Genomic DNA, 18,383 nt, shown 5'->3' with positions numbered 1-18,383 from the left:
GTCAGGACAATAATGCAGGTCTCCTGACTCTAATCCTGTGCTCTTTCCACTACACCACACTGTCTCCACCCAAAATTAAGGATCGGCCCTCCTGACTCTGGTGGAAGGGAAAAATTATCTCACCTTCACCTTCCTGCCCGCAATAGAAAGAAGATTCCCCAAGATTAGGAACAGGAGAAATGATCTGGAGCGCTTCCTGCCTTGATATAGTTTATATTTTAGAGTGGGAGCCCAGAGGATGGGTCTGGGGGAGTAGGGACAGTGCTCACATTCTAACAGGCTTGGAGGAGCCCACACACGCCTGTAGCAGTGAGGGCCGGGTGAGGAAGAAGAACTACCTGCCACTTTAGTAGATCCCCAATCCCAAATTGAGGCCAGGAGATTGTGGTTCTGGGGTCCAGGATCTCTCTGGGGTCAATACAAAGGGAGGGGAGGTGAGGCTGGTTTAAGGTGGGGGGATCCACCAACACAGCAACTGTAGCAGTAGCTCTCCATGTCCCCAGCCCCAAGCAGCAGGATTCCAGTTTGTCCAAGGCCACTGTTAGCCTGGATAATGAGGGGCTCCCTCCACTCCCTCACTGACTCTGAGCTGCTCTGAGGGGAGGCTGTGGAAGATGGCCCTGAATAACTGAACCTCAGCCCCGGCTCCAAGGCCCCAGGGCCCCTCAGACCGGCTCTGAGCGGAAGCCAGCACTCATCAGTCAAATCCATCGTGACTCCACTGACTGCAGAAGGCAAAATCAGGCAGAGGAATGAAAAGACTCACTCACTACATACACTATACACACACAATTTTAAATGTCAAAGCAATTTGCTTCATTAGTACAGTCAAGATTTTTCAGCCTGAGTCATAGCTGAGGAAGTGACATTAACCCTAAAGTGCTTCAGTGAAATGTAGCAGGCCCATAGCTTAGGTAGGGGTGTGATTCAATTGGTCTTTCAAGTTACTAGGTGGTGCAGGAAAAATTAAACGTATTTTCCCTTTGGAAATTGTTCTCACAGTTTCTTTGTATGATCTGCCGGCTGGGACAAAAGATGCTGGGGTAAACTTTTGTTTATTTCCTAGGAGACGTGGAATGCTTACAGTTGGGTTGGGCTGAAGAGTGCAGCATTCTGCATCCCAGAAGAGAGGAATGCGAAAACAGAGAATGGAAAGGTAAAAGGAGGCACATCAGAGAAAACGGCAGGAAAGGGAGGAGAAGCTGACAGAATGGGGCTGGAGGTGGGGGTGGCAATAGAAGAGCCAACAGCAGGGTGAAGAAGGCTGAGGATGAGGCGGGAGTCCAGGCTCTGTGACTGGTGATGGCTGAGCCCAGAAATTCATTGTCGTATTTATTGAGCGCTTACTGTATGCAGAGCACTGTACTTAGCGCTTGGGAAGTACAAGTTGGCAACATATAGAGACGGTCCCTACCCAACAATGGGCTCGAAATGTCATGGAGACCTTGGCGGCATCAGGGGACTATGGGTTGGGGCCCTGGATTGGGACAAGTGAAAGCAGCTAGTTTCAGCAGCCATCACTGCTAGGGCCTATACTCCAGGCCGGGGGCTGGGGTGAGGGGCTACCAGGTAGTTAAAAGGGGGTGGAGGGGGAAGGGACGGAGGAGCCAGAAGATGGGGAGGGAAAGAAAAAGAGCCTGCAGGAAGAGGTGGAGCCACAGAAAACTTCTCACCCCCAGAGCCCACCATGACCACCCCGTCTATGCCCCTACCATTCATTCATTCATTCACTCATTCATTCAGTCATATTTATTGAGTGCTTACTGTGTGCACAGCACTGTACGAAGCACTTGGGAGAGTACAATATAACAATAAATAGACACATTCCCTGCCCACAACAAGCTTACAGACTAGAGGGGGGCTTACAGTCTAGATGGAGGATGCCACACACTGAATTTATGGAAGCCGGAGTTCACTGTGAGATTGTAAGTGCTTACTATAGTCATGCATCATCCTAAAGCACAAGGATATATACCCAATAGGCTTAGTATAAACCTTCATCCTTTCAGATTATAAAACTGGATGTCTCCTTCCTTGCAGCACATTGCTAATATTTCATTTGATGGTTTTCCTTAAGGACTTACTATGTGCCAGCCATTGTTCTAAGGGCTGGGGTAGATACAAGCTATGTAGGTTGGACACAGCCCATGTCTCATACGGGGCTCACAGTCTTAGTCCCAATTTTACAGATAAGGTAACTGAGGTACAGAGAAGTTAAGTGACTTGCCGAAGGTCACACAGCAGACAAGTGGAGGAGCTGGGATTAGTCAATCAATCAATGTATATATATTGAGTGCTGTGTACACGGCACTGTGCTAAGAGCTTGGGAGAGTACAACCAACAATATAACCAATACATTCCTTCCCCACAGTGCGTTTACAGTCTAGAGGGAACTGACACCATCAGGTTTGAGCTCCCTAAAATTGCCCCTGCCCCTCTTGAATCCCTCCTCCTTCCAGCCCCCTCCTCGAGTCTCCCATCCTTTCCGGCAGTATCTCTAGAGGAGATTTCCTACCTTCTCTCAAAAACCACCACCTCCACCTGCACATCCAATCCTGTTCCTTTGCAATTTATCAAAACTCTCACCCCCTCCCTTCTTCTTCGTTTGCAAAGATGCCCATGTCTCTCCTATCCTCAAAGAACCCTCCCTTGACCCCATGGCTCCCTCCAGTTATCTCCCTGTCTCCATCCTATCATTCCTGTACTTTCCAAGCGCTTAGTACAGTGTTCTGCACACAGTAAGCGCTCAATAAACACGATTGAATGAATGAATGAATTCCTCTCCAAAATTCTTGAGCGAGTTGTCTACACTCGCTATCTCAAATTCCTCTCCTCCAATTCTCTCCTTGATCCCCTTCAATCTGGCTTCCGTCCACTTCACTCCACAGAAACGGCCCTTTCAGAGGTCACCAATAATCTCCTTCTTGCCATATCCAATGGCCTCTACTTTATCCTAATCTTCCTCGACCTCTCAGCTGCCTTCGACACTATGGACCACCCCCTTCTCCTGGAAACATTATCCAACCTTGACTTCACTGTCTCTGTCCTTTCCTGGTTCTCCTCTTATCTCTCAGGCCATTCATTCTCAGTCTCCTTCACGGGCTCCTCCTCTGCCACCCACCCTCTAACTTTGGAGGTCCCTCAAGTGCAGTTCTGGATCCCCTCCTATTCTCCACCTACACCCACTCCCTTTGAGAATTAATTTGCTCCCATGGCTTCAAATACCATCTCTGTGAATTTCCCATCACTGTGGATGGCACTACCATCCTTCCGTCTCACAAGCCCGCAACCTTGGTGTCATCCTTGACTCCGCTTTCTCATTCACCCCCCATCTCCAATCCTTCACCAAAGCCTGTTGGTCTCACCTTCACAACATCGCCAAGATCTGCCCTTTCCTCTCCATCCAAATTGATACCACATTAGTAAAACCACTCATCCTATCCCGACTGGATTACTGCATCAGCCTCCTTTCTGATCTCCCATCCTCCTGTCTCTTCCCATTTCAGTCTATACTTCACTCTGCTGCCCAGATTATCTTTCTACAGAAATGTTCTGAGCATGTCACCCCCCTTCCTCAAAAATTTCCAGTGGTGGCCTATCAACCTTCATATCAAGCAAAAACTCCTCACTATTGCTTCAAAGCTCTCCATCACCTTGCCCCTCCTGTCTCACCTCCCGTCTCTCCTTCTACAGCCCAGCCCACACACTCCACTCCGCTGGTGCTAACCTTCTCACTGTGCCTCGTTCTCGCCTGTCCCGCCGTCAACCCCTGGCCCACGTCCAACCTCTGACCTGGAATGCCCTCCCTCCGCATATCTGCCAAACAATCACACTTTCCCCCTTCAAAGCCCTACTGAAGGCTCACCTCTTCCAAGAGGCCTTCCCAGACTAAGCCCCCCTTTTCCTCAGCTCCCTCTCCCCTCATCGCCCCAACTCGCTCCCTTTGCACTATCCCCCCACCCCACAGAACTTGTGTATATATGTCATATCTATAATTCTATTTATTTATATGAATGCCTATTTACTTGTTTTGATGTGTATATATCTATAATTCTATTTATTTATATTGATGCTATTGATGCCTATATTTACTTGTTTTAATATCTGTCTCCCCCTTCTAGACTATAAGCTCAACGGGAGCAGGGATTGCTCTTTATTGCTGACTTGTACTTCCCAAGCACTTAGTACAGTGCTCTGCACACAGTAAGTACTCAATTAATATGATTGAGTGAATGAATGAATGATACCCAAATCTACATCTCCATCCCTGAACTCTCCCCCTCTCTCCAGTCTCACATTTCCTCCTGCTTTCAAGGCATCTCTACTTGGACGTCCTCCTATCACCTAAAACCTATCATGTTCAAAACAGAACTCCTTATCTTCCCCTCAAACCCTGACTTTCCCATCACTGTAGACGGCACTACAATCCTTCCTGTCTCACAAGCCCGTAACCTTGGCGTTATCCTTGAATCCTCTTTCTCATTCAACACACATATTCAATCTGTCACTAAATCCTGTCAGTCCCACCTTCACAATATAGCTAAAATCTGCCCTTTCTTCTCCATCCAAACTGCTACCATGTTAATACAATCACTCACCCTAACAGGTCTGGATTACTGCGTCAGCCTCCTTGCTGACCTCCCCGCCTCCCCACTCCAGTCCATACTTCACTCTGCTGCCCGGATCATTTTTCTACAAAAACAATTCAGGACATGTCACCCCACTCTTCAAAAAACTCTAGTGGCTGCCCAACCACTTCCGCATCAAACAAAAATTCCTCACCATTGGCTTTAAAGCAGTCCACCACCTTGCCCCCTCCAACCACACCTTGCTACTCTCCTATAACCTGGCCTGCACACTTTGCTGCTCTAGTGCTAACCTTCTCACTGTACCTAAACCTCTCCTATCTTGCCACCAACCCTTAGCCAACGTCCTGCCTCTGGTCCACAATGCTGTCCCTCCTCAGATCTGACAATTACTCTCCCTCCACTTCAAAGCCTCATTGAAGGCACACCTCCACCAAAAGGCCTTCCCAGAATAAGTCCCCCTTTCCTCATTTCCCACTTCCTTCTGCTCCCTTTGCTCTTCCCCACTTCCATCCCCACAGCACTTATGTACATATCTTTAATTTATTTATTTGTATTGATGTCTGTCTCACCCGCTCTGGACTGCAAGCTCATTGTAGGCAGGGAATGTCTTTGTATTGTTATACTGCACTTTCCCAAGCGCTTAGTATAGTGCTCTACACACAGTAAATGCTCAATAAATGCAATTGAATGAATGAATAAATGAATGATCCCAGGTCCTCCTGTCTCCCAGACCTGTACTCTATTCACAAGGCCACGCTGCTTCATCTTGCTTATCTTGAATGATATGGATAATTGTGTCTCTGTAAAAATATGCAAGAAACCCGGGAGGGAATGGGGAGAAGCCCGGGATTTGGAGCCCAGACTAGATAAACATATTGCCACAATCTCACAAATAGGCTGACTGAGCTTCTAAACCTCCCAGGACAAATAAAAACTGGGCAGCTAGCATTAACATTGTTTCTCCTACCTCACTCAATCCAGCAAAGCCCGCCTTTCGGGGCCCAAACCCACATAAAAAGAAGATCAGCCTTCATTTCACCTTAGAAAAACTCTTTCTTGCCTTTTTCCTTTTCAGACGCAAAGTAACAAGAGCAATACCCTTGCCCTTACTGCCCAGACAAACCATCTCTCTTCCCCTCCCTTCTACTGGGGACATTTCACCACTCGAACGTGCTTTCCCTGAGGAGAGACAGGGAAAAGGAAAAGATGAAACTCCAGTCAGCTAATTGTTAGCAGCCCTAGAAAGTGATTTTATGGGAAACCAGGGACAAAGCTGGTTGAGAAGCAGTGTGGCCCAGTGGCCACGGGTCTGGAACTCAGAGAATCTGGACTCTTGTCCTGGTTCTGACTCTTGCCTGCTTTTGTGATTTTAGGTAAGTCACTTCACTTCCCTGTGCTTCAGTTTCCACATCTATAAAATGGGTATTCAATAACTGCTCTCCCTCCCCCTTAACCATGTGGGACAGGGCCTATGTCCTACCTGCTATCTTGCATCTACCCCATTGCTTTTTTTTATAGTACTTCTTAAGCACTTCCTTTGTGCCAGGCACTGTTCTAAGCCCTGGAGTAGATACAAAATCAGGTTGGACACAGCCTCTGTCCCCCATGAAGCTCACAGCCTTAATCCCCATTTTACAGATGAGGTAACTGAAGCACAGAAGAAGTGAAATGACTTGCCCAAGGTCATGCAGCAGACAAGTGGCCAAGCTTGGGACAATGTTTGGCATGCAATAAACATTTTAAAGAATACCATAAAAAAAGCTTGGAGGAGTGATTCTATGGTAGGGATCTTGGCAGTCAGTCTGGGAAGGGCAACCCTAAGGTTCAGGACATGCCTGCCGGCGAGGACTCCTCTCCGACCAAAGGCAAATGCAGCAGAGTTCGGGGTTAGACTCCTATCTCCTTGATCTGGGATGGCAGTAGGGAAAGAGGAGGAGCTGGAAAATCCTCCACAAAACTATGGACCTGATCCCTTGCAGCCTAGACCCTAAGGCCATGCCGGGCTAACTGGGTCCCTCAGTGCAATGGCAAGATTCCCCAAAACTCCCAGCACCAGGACAAGATTGTCCCATGGTAATCCCACCCCTGAAAGGGAGGGGGGAAATTTAGAAAATAAAAGGAAAGGAAAGGAAAGAAAAGAAAAGAAAAGAAAAGAAAAGAAAAGAAAAGAAAAGAAAAGAAAAGAAAAGAAAAGAAAAGAAAAGAAAAGAAAAGAAAGGAAAAGAAAAGAAAAGAAAGGAAAAGAAAAGAAAAGAAAAGATTATAGATCAGGATACTTCTGGTTCTTCCTTATCCTCGCTAAGCTTGGAACAGCCACTGGAGCCCAAAACAAAAAACCACATCATCAGACAAGGCATTTTATAGAAAATATGTGAAAACCAAAAGAATGCTCATTACAGAAATCAAGAGATGGAAGACCCAACATGCAAAAGTTCATGTTTTCATAAACATCTCTTCTCAAAAGCTTTTTGAAAAAGAAAAAAATGTAGCAGCCCTCTTTTTCCTGGTTGCTCCTTCTCAACTCCCTTCCCGGCCTCCAAGCCTTTATCCTCCCTTGAGGCCTCATGCACCTCCAGGTCTCATGAACACGACGGAGAAAATCTGTGATTTCAAGAATTTTCCCCCAACAAATGAGCACTCCCAGACCTTGCTGGCACAGGGCATAAAGCAGATAGAGAAGGGAATTGTTCCAGTCAGGCAGCTTCCCAGAGGACTCGAGGAAACTCAAAATACAGTCATTCAATCAGTCAGTCATTCAGTCAAGTCAGTCAATTGTATTTATTGAGCACGTACTGTGTTCAGAGCACTGTACCAAGCACTTGGGAGAGTACAGTGTCACAATAAACAGACACACTCCCTGCCCACAACGATCTTACAGCCCACCAGCCTGCCAGTGCTGAATCCACTGGCAGGTCACCACAGAACCTGCCTGTAAAGAGATGGGGCTTGTCGTGAAGAGAAATCCCCTAGTTAATTAAGTGAAAGGAAAAGATTGTCACTACAGCAGGGAGGATGCTTGAGGGACACAGTGTTTTGTAAGATACTCTGCTACTTGCCTGTTGTGTGACCTTGGATGAGACACTTTATGGCTCTGTGCCTGTTCCCCATTTGTAAAATAATAATAATAAAGATACTTATTATATTTGTTCAGTGTTTACTATGTGCCAAGAAGGCAGTCCCTGACCCACATGGGACTCACATCTAAGAAGGAGGGAGAATAGGCATTTAATCCCCAGTAAATTGAGGCACAGAGATATTAAATGACTTGTCCAGGGTTACTCAGGGACAAGTGGCACAAATGGGAATAGAGCCCCAGATTTCTGACCCTGTTTTCTCTTCTCTTTAGATTGTAAGCCCCAAGTGGGACATGGACTTTTTCCAAACTGATTATCTTCTATCAACCCCAGCACTTAGTACAGTCCTTGGCACACAGTAAGCATTCAACAAATACCAAAATTATTATTAATAAAAATAATGTTATTATTACTGGAGGACAGGGTGGACTCACTATCTCTGAAGGACTTTAAAAACGTAATAGACCATCACCCATCTGGGATGATCAGTGGCCTGAAAGTAAGGGGATGGACAAGATAAACTCTTTAGGTCACTGCTGACTTTGGAACAGCACAAAAGAAAGAAGGTAAAAGAGGACAATGCCCAGGTCACTTACCCAATCGTAGGGCTGATGTTATGGTCAAAGTGATCCTGGACGAATCGGCAAACTATGCTTGATTTCCCAACCCCAGTATCCTGGAAATAAATCAGAGCACAGTGGTTAAGTTCAAGGTCTGCAGAAATGTGACCCAGAGCTGGAACATTCTTGGCCAAAGGAGATCTAGGGTCTCTTAAAGGAAGAGGGACATGGGCAGAAACGGAGTGTGTTTTGTTTTAAGAGTTTAGAAAAATAGCTTGTTGACTGTTTATTTTCTCTCTTGGGACTCAAGTAGCCCTGTCAAATCTGGAGCGTGTCAGTTCCTATTTCTACATTTCTAACATTCTTTTCCTGAGCCCAATCACTTGGCAGCGCTGTCTAATTATATTGGGCTTTTTGCAATGTGGCTGACAATTTCTCTCAAGCTACATTGTTTTGGTCCGTTTGGATGGGAGTCATTCAAATGAAATTCATTTCTGTATAGTCGCAGAAATGCCTTAGGCCACCTAAAAAATGAGACACTAAGCCAAGCCCAAAGCATGTGATCTACCTGAGAGGCCAACAATTCCTTGGCAGTGTTCCATTAAAGGGAGCCTGAATTCCAGGAATAAAGTGCAGTCCCAAGCTCCTTTGGTATTCATTCAATCATTCAATCATATTTATTAAGAGCTTACTGTGTGCAGAGCACTGTAATAAAAGCACTTGGGAAGTACAAATTGGCTATATATACAGTCCCTACCCAACTACAGGCTTATACTTCATTAATTCACTCATTCAATCGTATTTACTGAGTGCTTACTGTGTACAGAACACTGTACTAAGAGCTTGGGAAGTACAAGTCGGCAACATATAGAGATGGTCCCTACCCAACAGCGGGCTCACAGTCTAGAAGGGGGAGACAGACAACAAAACAAAACATGTAGACAGGTGTCAAAATCATCAGAAGAAATAGAATTAAAGCTATATGTACATCATCAACAAAATAAATAGAATAGTAAATATGTACAAGTAAAATAGAGTAGTAAATCTGTACAAATATATACAAGTGCTGTAGGGAGGGGAACGAGGTAGGGCAGGGGGATAGGGAGGAGGAGAGAAGAGGAAAAAGGAGGCTCAGTCTGGGAAGAGCTCCTGGAGGAAGAGCTCTCAGTAGGGCTCTGAAGGGAGGAAGAGAGCTAGCTTGGCTGGGTGTGAGAAGCAGTGTGGCTCAGTGGAAAAAGCGCAAGCTTGGGAATGAGAGGTAATGGGTTTGAATCCCAGCTCCACCACTTGTCAGCTGTGTGACCTTGGGCAAGTCATTGAACTTCTCTGTGCCTCAGTTCCCTCATATGTAAAATGGGGATTAAGACTGTGAGCCCTATGTGGGACAACCTGATCACCTTGTATCCCCCCAGTGCTTAGAACAGTGCTTTGCACATAGTAAGTGCTTAACAAATACCATCATAAGTATTATTATTATTATTATTATTGTTATTATTATTATTATTATGTGTGGAGGGAGGGCATTCCAGGCCAGAGGAAGGACGTAGGCCAGGGGTCGACAGTGGGACAGGCGAGAACGAGGTACAGTGAGGAGGTCAGCGGTAGAGAACCTACTAGACCTCTCCCCCTTCTAGACTGTGAGCCCACTGTTGGGTAGGGACCGTCTCTATATGTTGCCAACTTGTACTTCCCAAGCGCTTAGTACAGTGCTCTGCACACAGTAAGCACTCAATAAATACAACTGAATGAATGAATGAATGAGAGAAGCAGAGTGTGTGGGCTGGGCTGTAGAGGGAGAGAAGGGAGGTGAGGTAGGAGAGGGCGAAGTGATGGACAGCCTTGAAGCCAAGAGTGAGGAGTTTTTGCTTGATTCGTAGGTTGACAGGCAGCCACTGGAGATTTTTGAGGAGGGGAGTAACGTGCCCAGAGTGTTTCTGTACAAAGATAATCTGGGCAGCAGAGTGAAGTATAGACTGAAGTGGGGAGACAGGAGGACGGGAGATCAGAGAGGAGGCTGATGCAGTAATCCAGTTGGGATATGATATCCCAACTGTATATATGTATATATCCTGTATATATATCTATCCTGTATCCTATATATATATATCCTGTATATATGTATATATGTTTGTACATATTTGTTACTCTATTTATTTATTTATTTATTTTACTTGTACATATCTATTCTATTTATTTTATTTTGTTAGTATGTTTGGTTTTGTTCTCTGTCTCCCCCTTTTAGACTGTGAGCCCACTGTTGGGTAGGGACTGTCTCTATATGTTGCCAACTTGTACTTCCCAAGCGCTTAGTACAGTGCTCTGCACACAGTAAGCGCTCAATAAATATGATTGATTATGATGATAGGATGAGAGATTGAACCAGCAAGGTAGTAATTTGAATGAAGAGGAAGGGGCGGATCTTGGCAATGTTGTGGACGTGAGACGTGTTTTGGTGATGTGAACGAGAGAGCGAAGTTGAGGATGACTCCAAGGTTGTGGGCTTGGGAGACGGGAAGGATGGTAGTGCCGTTTACAGTGACGGGAAAGTCGGGGAGAGGGCAGGGTTTGGGAGGGAAGATAAGGAGTTCAGTCTTGGACATATTGAGTTTAAAAACCTGCATCCCTTTCCCAAATTACAGAAGCACCATGGCCTAATGGAAAGAGTATAGGCCTGAGAGTCAGAGGACTTGGGTTCTAATCCCAGCTCTGGCACTTGTCTGCTGATTAACACCATCAGGTCTGAGCTCTCCAAAGTCACCCACCCCCTTTAGCCCCCTCCCCACTCTCAACCCTCTCTGCTACTTTCCCATCCTTCCCAGCAGTATCTGCAGATGAGATCTCCTCCCTCCTCACAAGTGCCACCCCATCTACCTGTGCTTAGGACCCCATTCCCTCTAATCTTATGAAAATTCTCACCTCTTCCCTCGTCCCCTCCTTAACTTCCATCTTCAACCATTCACTCTCCACTGGTTCCTTCCCCTCGGCCTTCAAACATACCCAAGTCTCCCCATCCTAAAAAGACCCTCTCTTGACCCCACTGCCCTTTCTAGCTATTGCCCTATTTCCCTCCTACCCTTCCTTTCCAAACTCCTAGAACAAGTCATCTACACTCGCTGCCTCGAATTCCTCAAGTCCACCTCTCTCCTAGACCTCCCTCCAATCTGGTTTCTATCCCCTACACTCCACCGAAACTGCCCTCTCAAAGGTCACAAATGACCTCATTCTTGCCAAATCCAGTGGCTCCTACTCTATCTTAATCCTCCTTGACCTCCTCCTCCCCCTCCCATCCCCTTACTGTAGGGGTTCCTCAAGGGTCAGTTCTTGGTTCCCTTCTGTTCTCCATCTATACTCACTCCCTTCGTGAACTCATTCGCTCCCACGGCTTCAACTATCAACTCTACGCTTATGTCACCCAAATCTACATCTCCACCCCTGTTCTCTCTCTCTCCCTCCAGGCTCATATCTTCTCCTGCCTTCAGGACATCTACATCTGGATGTCTGCCCACCACCTAAAACTCAACTTGTCCAAGATTGAGCTCTTTATCTTCCCTCCCAAACCCTGTCCTGTCCCTGACTTTGCCGTCACTGTAGACGGCACTACCATCCTTCCAGTCTCACAAGCCCGCAACCTTGGTGTCATCCGCTCTCTCATTCACCCCACACATCCAATCCATCACCAAAACCTGCCGGTTTCACCTCCGCAACATTGCCAAGATCCACCCTTTCTTCTCCATCCAAACCGCTACGTTGCTGGTTCAATCTCTCATCTTATCCTGACTGGATTACTGCCTCAGCCTCCTTTCTGACCTCCCATCCTCCTGTCTCTCCCCGCTTCAGTCTATACTTCACTCTGCTGTCCAGACTCACTCCCTTGGTGACCTCATTCGCTCCCACGGCTTCAACTATCATCTCTACGCTGATGACACCTAGATCTACATCTCTGCCCCTGCTCTCTCCCCCTCTCTCCAGGCTCCCATCTCCTCCTGCCTTCAGGACATCTCCATCTGGATGTCTGCCCGCCACCTAAAACTCAACATGTCCAAGACTGAACTCCTTGTCTTCCCTCCCAAACCATGCCCTCTCCCTGACTTTCCCATCACTGTTGACGGCACTACCATCCTTCCCATCTCACAAGCCCGCAACCTTGGTGTCACCCTCGACTCTGCTCTCTCATTCACCCCTCACATCCAAGCCGTCACCAAAACCTGCCGGTCTCAGCTCCACAACCTTGCCAAGATCCGCCCTTTCCTCTCCATCCATACCGCTACCCTGCTCATTCAAGCTGTCATCCTATCCCATCTGGACTACTGCATCAGCCTCCTCTCTGATCTCCCATCCTCGTGTCTCTCCCCACTTCAATCCATACTTCATGCTGCTGCCCAGATTGTCTTTGTCCAGAAACACTCTGGGCATGTTACTCCCCTCCTCAAAAATCTCCAGTGGCTACCAATCAATCTGCGCATCAGGTAGAAACTCCTCACCCTGGGCTTCAAGGCTGTCCATCACCTCGCCCCCTCCTACCTCACCTCCCTTCTCTCCTCCTACGGCCCAGCCCGCACCCTCCGCTCCTCTGCCGCTAATCTCCTCACTGTGCCTCGTTCTCACCTGTCCCGCCATCGACCCCCGGCCCACGTCATCCCCCGGGCCTGGAATGCCCTCCCTCTGCCCATCCGCCAAGCTAGCTCTCTTCCTCCCTTCAAGGCCCTACTGAGAGCTCACATCCTCCAGGAGGCCTTCCCAGACTGAGCCCCTTCCTTCCTCTCCCCCTCGTCCCCCTCTCCTTCCCCCCCATCTTACCTCCTTCCCTTCCCCACAGCACCTGTATATATGTATATATGTTTGTACATATTTATTACTCTATTTATTTTATTTATTTTACTTGTACATATCTATTCTATTTATTTTATTTTGTTAATATGTTTGGTTTTGTTCTCTGTCTCCCCCTTTTAGACTGTGAGCCCACTGTTGGGTAGGGACTGTCTCTATATGTTGCCAACTTGTACTTCCCAAGTGCTTAGTACAGTGCTCTGCACACAATAAGCGCTCAATAAATACGACTGATTGATTGCTCTGCACACAGTAGGGAAGTACAGTGCTCTGCACACAGTAAGCGCTCAATAAATACAATTGATTGATTGATTGATTGATTATGAACTACAATGCTGTTATGTGTGTAAGATGTGCTAGGGAAATAGATAAGCAGCCACATTTTCTTGCCACCTCATCCAAACTAAGTGGTTTCCATTAGTTGCCGATCTAGTGACAAGGGGCCGGAGGCAGGGCAGAGGGAGGTGACACATTCCGGTGAGTTCAGCTCCCACCCCTTCCGCAATGGCCTCTTTGTCCCCCTTCACTGACACGACCCCTCCCAGCGCACCCCTCCCCATCCCACACTATATTTGTGTTTGATGTCTGACAAGCAGCAATGGGAGGAAAAAATTTGATGTGAGTGGCAGTTGCTCCAATCAATCAGATCGTGTCTGTAGGAATCAGAGGACTTGGGCTCATGAGCGTGTCCTAAAATCAACCCCTTCAGCAGAGGACGAACAGATACAGATGCCCAGGCACACCTGTAACCCATCCAAATGTAGTTTAGCCAATGAGCACTTGAATCACGTACCCTCCTGGAATAGTCAAACACTGCCACGTGAAAGAGTGGACCAGGCCCAGAGTAGGGGGGAAAACCCCGGGCATCTTTCAGGGAACTGGGAATTCTTTTAGCCCTAAATCCCAGATAGGTGCCAGGGGGTGAATTTCTTTTAGGTGGGTGAGACCCTCTCAAATTTTCACAGTTGTGACATGTTATAGCTGGAAGGAACATCACAGAAAGGGTCTCCTAATGGGAGAGGTAGGAAATCGAGGAAGCAGTATAAATCTCACATCAATCAGGAGCAAACCTTCCCATCCAACCTGGGTGCAGGTGACCCAACTAATCACCCACCACCATGGTTGGATAACAGCGGGAGAACTCTAGGATCATGGTGTGGCAGAGATCCTCCAGGGAAGAGATGATGATGATGATGATGGCATTTGTTAAGTGCTTACTATGTGCAAAGCACTCTTCTAAGCGCTGGGGAGGATACAAAGTAATCAAGGTTGTTCCACTTGGGGCTCACAGTCTTAATCCCCATTTTACAGATGAGGGAACTGAGGCACAGAGAAGTTGTGACTTGTCCAAAGTCACACAGCTGACAATTGTTAGAGCTGGGATGTGAACGCATGACCTCTGACTCTCAAGCCCATGCTCTTTCCATGCTGCTTCCCATAGAGATGTGAAAGCCCCACACATGAGAACAGGGAAAATTAAACACAGTCCTCCTAAAGAAGCAGAGCACATTATCAACTCAGGGCCTAACTACTGCTCTCCACTGAGGCTTGAGGAGAGAGGCATTTTTTGCAGCCACTTAAGTTTGGAACTAAGAAGACCAACTGAAATTGCTCTGACTCCATCCTCCATCAGGGAGCAGGAACCTTGACATTTATCAAAAAAAAATCCTTCAAAACTCCTCACATCCCCATCAAGGTTGCTTTTGTCCAGCTCCCAAGCCATAACAAAACCAGGCTCAGTACAAAGAGCTGTTTACCTGCAGCGTGTAAATCAATGTGCAAAGTTCAGAGGGCAACGACGGCATTTAAAAGCCACTCAGAAAACCCCAGATCAATACTGCTGCTTTTCTAGACTTTCTCAATCAGAGGAGATTCCTATGTGGTTACCAAAGCCGCCGCCCGTCTGATTTTTCTTTCTTCCACTAAAGTTTCTCCTGGATACGCTGAGCAAATGTGTTACCGTTTCTGCTTTATAGCGGTTGATCCTGTAGTAACTGGAGTTTGTCTTTGAGGGTCAGAGGAATTACACTTCTCTTCCCTCCATTTCCCAACCTCATCCCGTTTCCAAAGGAGATACTGTCCAAACGGAGAAATGACCATCTCTTCCCCTCGTCATTGGTCACAGCTGGCCAGAACTAGCATCCCTGCAGAGATGGTTTGCTGCCTTACCCTTTCAATGTTTCATTTTCGCTACATGAAGATAGGTTTCCCAGTCAGCAGAACCATTTCCTCAGGGCAGGGCAGAGAGATTATCAAAAAACCAGACCACCTGCCTTTGCACAGGGTAGGAACTCCAGGAAGTGGGGCTGGAGTTCCTTTTTCACCATCTTCTGCATCAGTGCAGCAAGGATTCTGGTTACATAACAGAAATCCTATGCAGAAATCGGAGTTTCTAAACCAGCAACTACAAACTTGGGTGTTTTCCGAGAGAAGCAGCAGAAGTATCAAAGAGAGATATAAGTACCGTTGTTCTTGTTGTAGCGTGGCTCAGTGGAAAGAGCACGGGCTTTGGAGTCAGGGGTCATGGGTTCGAATCCCTGACTCCACCACATGTCTGCTGTGTGACCTTGGGCAAGTCACTTAACTTCTCTGAGCCTCAGTTACCTCATCTGTAAAATGGGGATTAAGACTGTGAACCCCACATGGGACAACCTGATCACTTTGTATCCCCCCCAGCGCTTAGAACAGTGCTTTGCACATAGTAAGCGCTTAACAAATGCCAAAATTATTATTATTATTATAAACTTGTCTCTAAAGTATAAGCTCATTGTGGGCAGGGAATGTGTCTGTATATTGTTATTTTGTACTTTCCCAAGCACTTAGTATAGAGCCCCCTCCTTCCTTTTCCCCTCCTCCCCCTCCCCATCCCCCTGCACCTTACCTCCTTCCCCTCCCCACGGCACCTGTATATATGTTTGTACGTATTCATTACTGTATTTATTTATTTATTTTATTTGTACATATTGATTCTATCTATTTTATTTTGTTAATATGTTTTGTTTTGTTGCCTGTCTCCCCCTTCTAGACTGTGAGCCCCCTGTTGGGCAGGGACCGTCTCTACATGTTGCCAACTTGTACTTCCCACACGCTTAGTACAGTGCTCTGCACACAGTAAGCAGTCAATAAATACAATTGAATGAATGAAGGAATGAATGCTTTGCACACAGTAAGCGCTGAATAAATACGATTGAATGAATGAATGATGAATGAATGATGGAATGAATGAATGAATGATGGAATGAATGAATGATGGAATGAATGAGGGAATGAATGAGTGAATGAGTGAATGAATGAATGAATGAATACTGAATTCCGAGTGAGAGCAATGCACTGTATTAAACATTAGGGAAATAAAACAGAAGCAAATGTTCCCTGCCCTCAAGAAACTTATAACCTAATAGGAGAAAATAGCCCCACCAACTGGGCAGTCATTAAGAGAAAATTTGGTCAAGTAACTAGCTTCAAAAATCCTCAGCATAGTGATTACTGCACAATCTAGTGGTATTGTTGCCAACTTGTACTTCCCAAGCGCTTAGTACAGTGCTCTGCACACAGTAAGCGCTCAATAAATACGATTGATGATGATGATGATGATGATTAACTAGTCCTGCAAATAGTCACTTGCCCACTCATGCATTATGTGTTTCTCTTGGTGTTTTTTTCTGCCCCAGTCCTCTCCTGAATTCTACCATCCTCTCTGGATGGTCAATCAATCAATCAATCAATTTATTGAGTGCTTACTGTATGCACAGTAATAATAATAATAGTAATGGCATTTATTAAGCACTTACTATGTGCAAAGCACTGTTCTAAGTGCTGGGGAGGTTACAAGGTGATCAGGTTGTCCCACGGGGGGCTCACAGTCTTAATCCCCATTTTACAGATGAGGTCACAGGCACAGAGAAGTTAAGTGACTTGCCCAAAATCACACAGCTGACAATTGGCGGAGCCGGGTACTGTAATAAGCACTTGAGAGAGTACAATACAACAGAATTGGTATGCAAGATTCCTGCCCACAAGGAGCTTACAGTTTAGCGGGGGAGACAGACGTAAAAATAAATTACTGTAAAATGTTGTGCCAAACCTCTGTCTATTTTAGTATGCTGTTCACATTGACCCTGGGGCTTCTTGTGCTATTATGGCTCTCTGTGGAGTTGAATGTAATGAAGGTCCTGTTCAATCAGTCAGTCAATCAATCATATTTATTGAGCGCTTACTGTGTGCAGAGCACTGTACTAAGTGCTTGGGAAGTACAAGTTGGCAACATATAGAGACAGTCCCTACCCAACAGTGGGCTCACAGACTAGAAGGGGGAGACAGAGAACAAAACCAAACATATTAACAAAATAAAATAAATAGAATAGACATGTACAAGTAAAATAAATAGAGTAATAAATATGTATAAACATATATACATATATACAGGTGCTGTGGGGAAGGGAAGGAGGTAAGATGGGCTGATGGAGAGGGGGGCGAGAGGGAGAGGAAGGAGGGGGCTCAGTCTGGGAAGGCCTCCTGGAGGAGGTGAGCTCTCAGTAGGGCCTGTTCAGTACCATGGTGTAGGCCAGTAAATTACAGAGTAGGGAAATGGCAGAGTATAAGGATTCAAGTGCTCCTTTACAGAGTAAAGTGCTGTGGGGCTAGGGTGGGGTGAGTATTACCTAAGACCACAGAAAATGCAGAGGGGAGTGCGAATAGATGGGGAAATGAAGACCTTTTGGAAAAGATATGGTTTTTAGAAAGGCTTTGAAGATGGGGAGAGTGGTGGCCTGTTGGATATGAAGAGGGAAGGAGTTCCAGGCAAGAGGGAGAGGACTGACTGATTGGAAGGGCAGTCTGGTAAAGTTTTGAATATTTATCTCCTCCATGCTGCGATTTATCTAATTCCCATCTATTATATTCTAAAAATAGGTTCCCATTCAAGGATCATTCCCCTACCATTAATTACTCTTTACTTATTACATTCACCAAAGACCACACACTTAACTCTAACAGGAGTCTGCTTTTTGAATTTCCAGATTCATTCGTAAAGCTGTATTTTATGGTGAAAACATAAATTCTAAACATGACTCTTGATTCTAGAAGCAGCTTCAAAGCCCCAAACAGAGAGTTCTGCTGAAATGCTCAATTTATTCCAAATAAATCAAGTTAAAATGACTATAGACAGGTTTTGAATGAAATTAATTATACATACGTTTGCAAATCAAAACCTCTCTCCAAAAGCAAAAATAATCCAATCTGCATAAATCATTCAGTGTTGACAGACCCCCTGAAAATACCTTGACAAGGAAGCATATGAACAGAAGACAAGCCTTAAATTTATTGGATTTAAA

General features: G+C 46.0%; 1 protein-coding gene across 1 annotated transcript in view; it reads right to left on the bottom strand.

Moving 5' to 3' along the window:
- The window catches only part of RAB31 (RAB31, member RAS oncogene family), a 190,912-nt gene that overhangs the window by 86,459 nt on the left and 86,070 nt on the right, over positions 1-18,383 (bottom strand). The window contains exon 2 of the mRNA XM_038746749.1: positions 8,260-8,339. Coding sequence (XP_038602677.1) covers positions 8,260-8,339 — 80 coding nt within the window. The remainder of the gene's footprint in view (positions 1-8,259; positions 8,340-18,383) is intronic.

This window comes from Tachyglossus aculeatus, chromosome 5 (assembly GCF_015852505.1).
Source record: "Tachyglossus aculeatus isolate mTacAcu1 chromosome 5, mTacAcu1.pri, whole genome shotgun sequence".
NCBI classification, from domain to species: domain Eukaryota; kingdom Metazoa; phylum Chordata; class Mammalia; order Monotremata; family Tachyglossidae; genus Tachyglossus; species Tachyglossus aculeatus.
The sequence above is the reverse complement of the archived record's forward strand: the minus strand, read 5'-3'. Positions and strand labels throughout refer to the sequence as shown.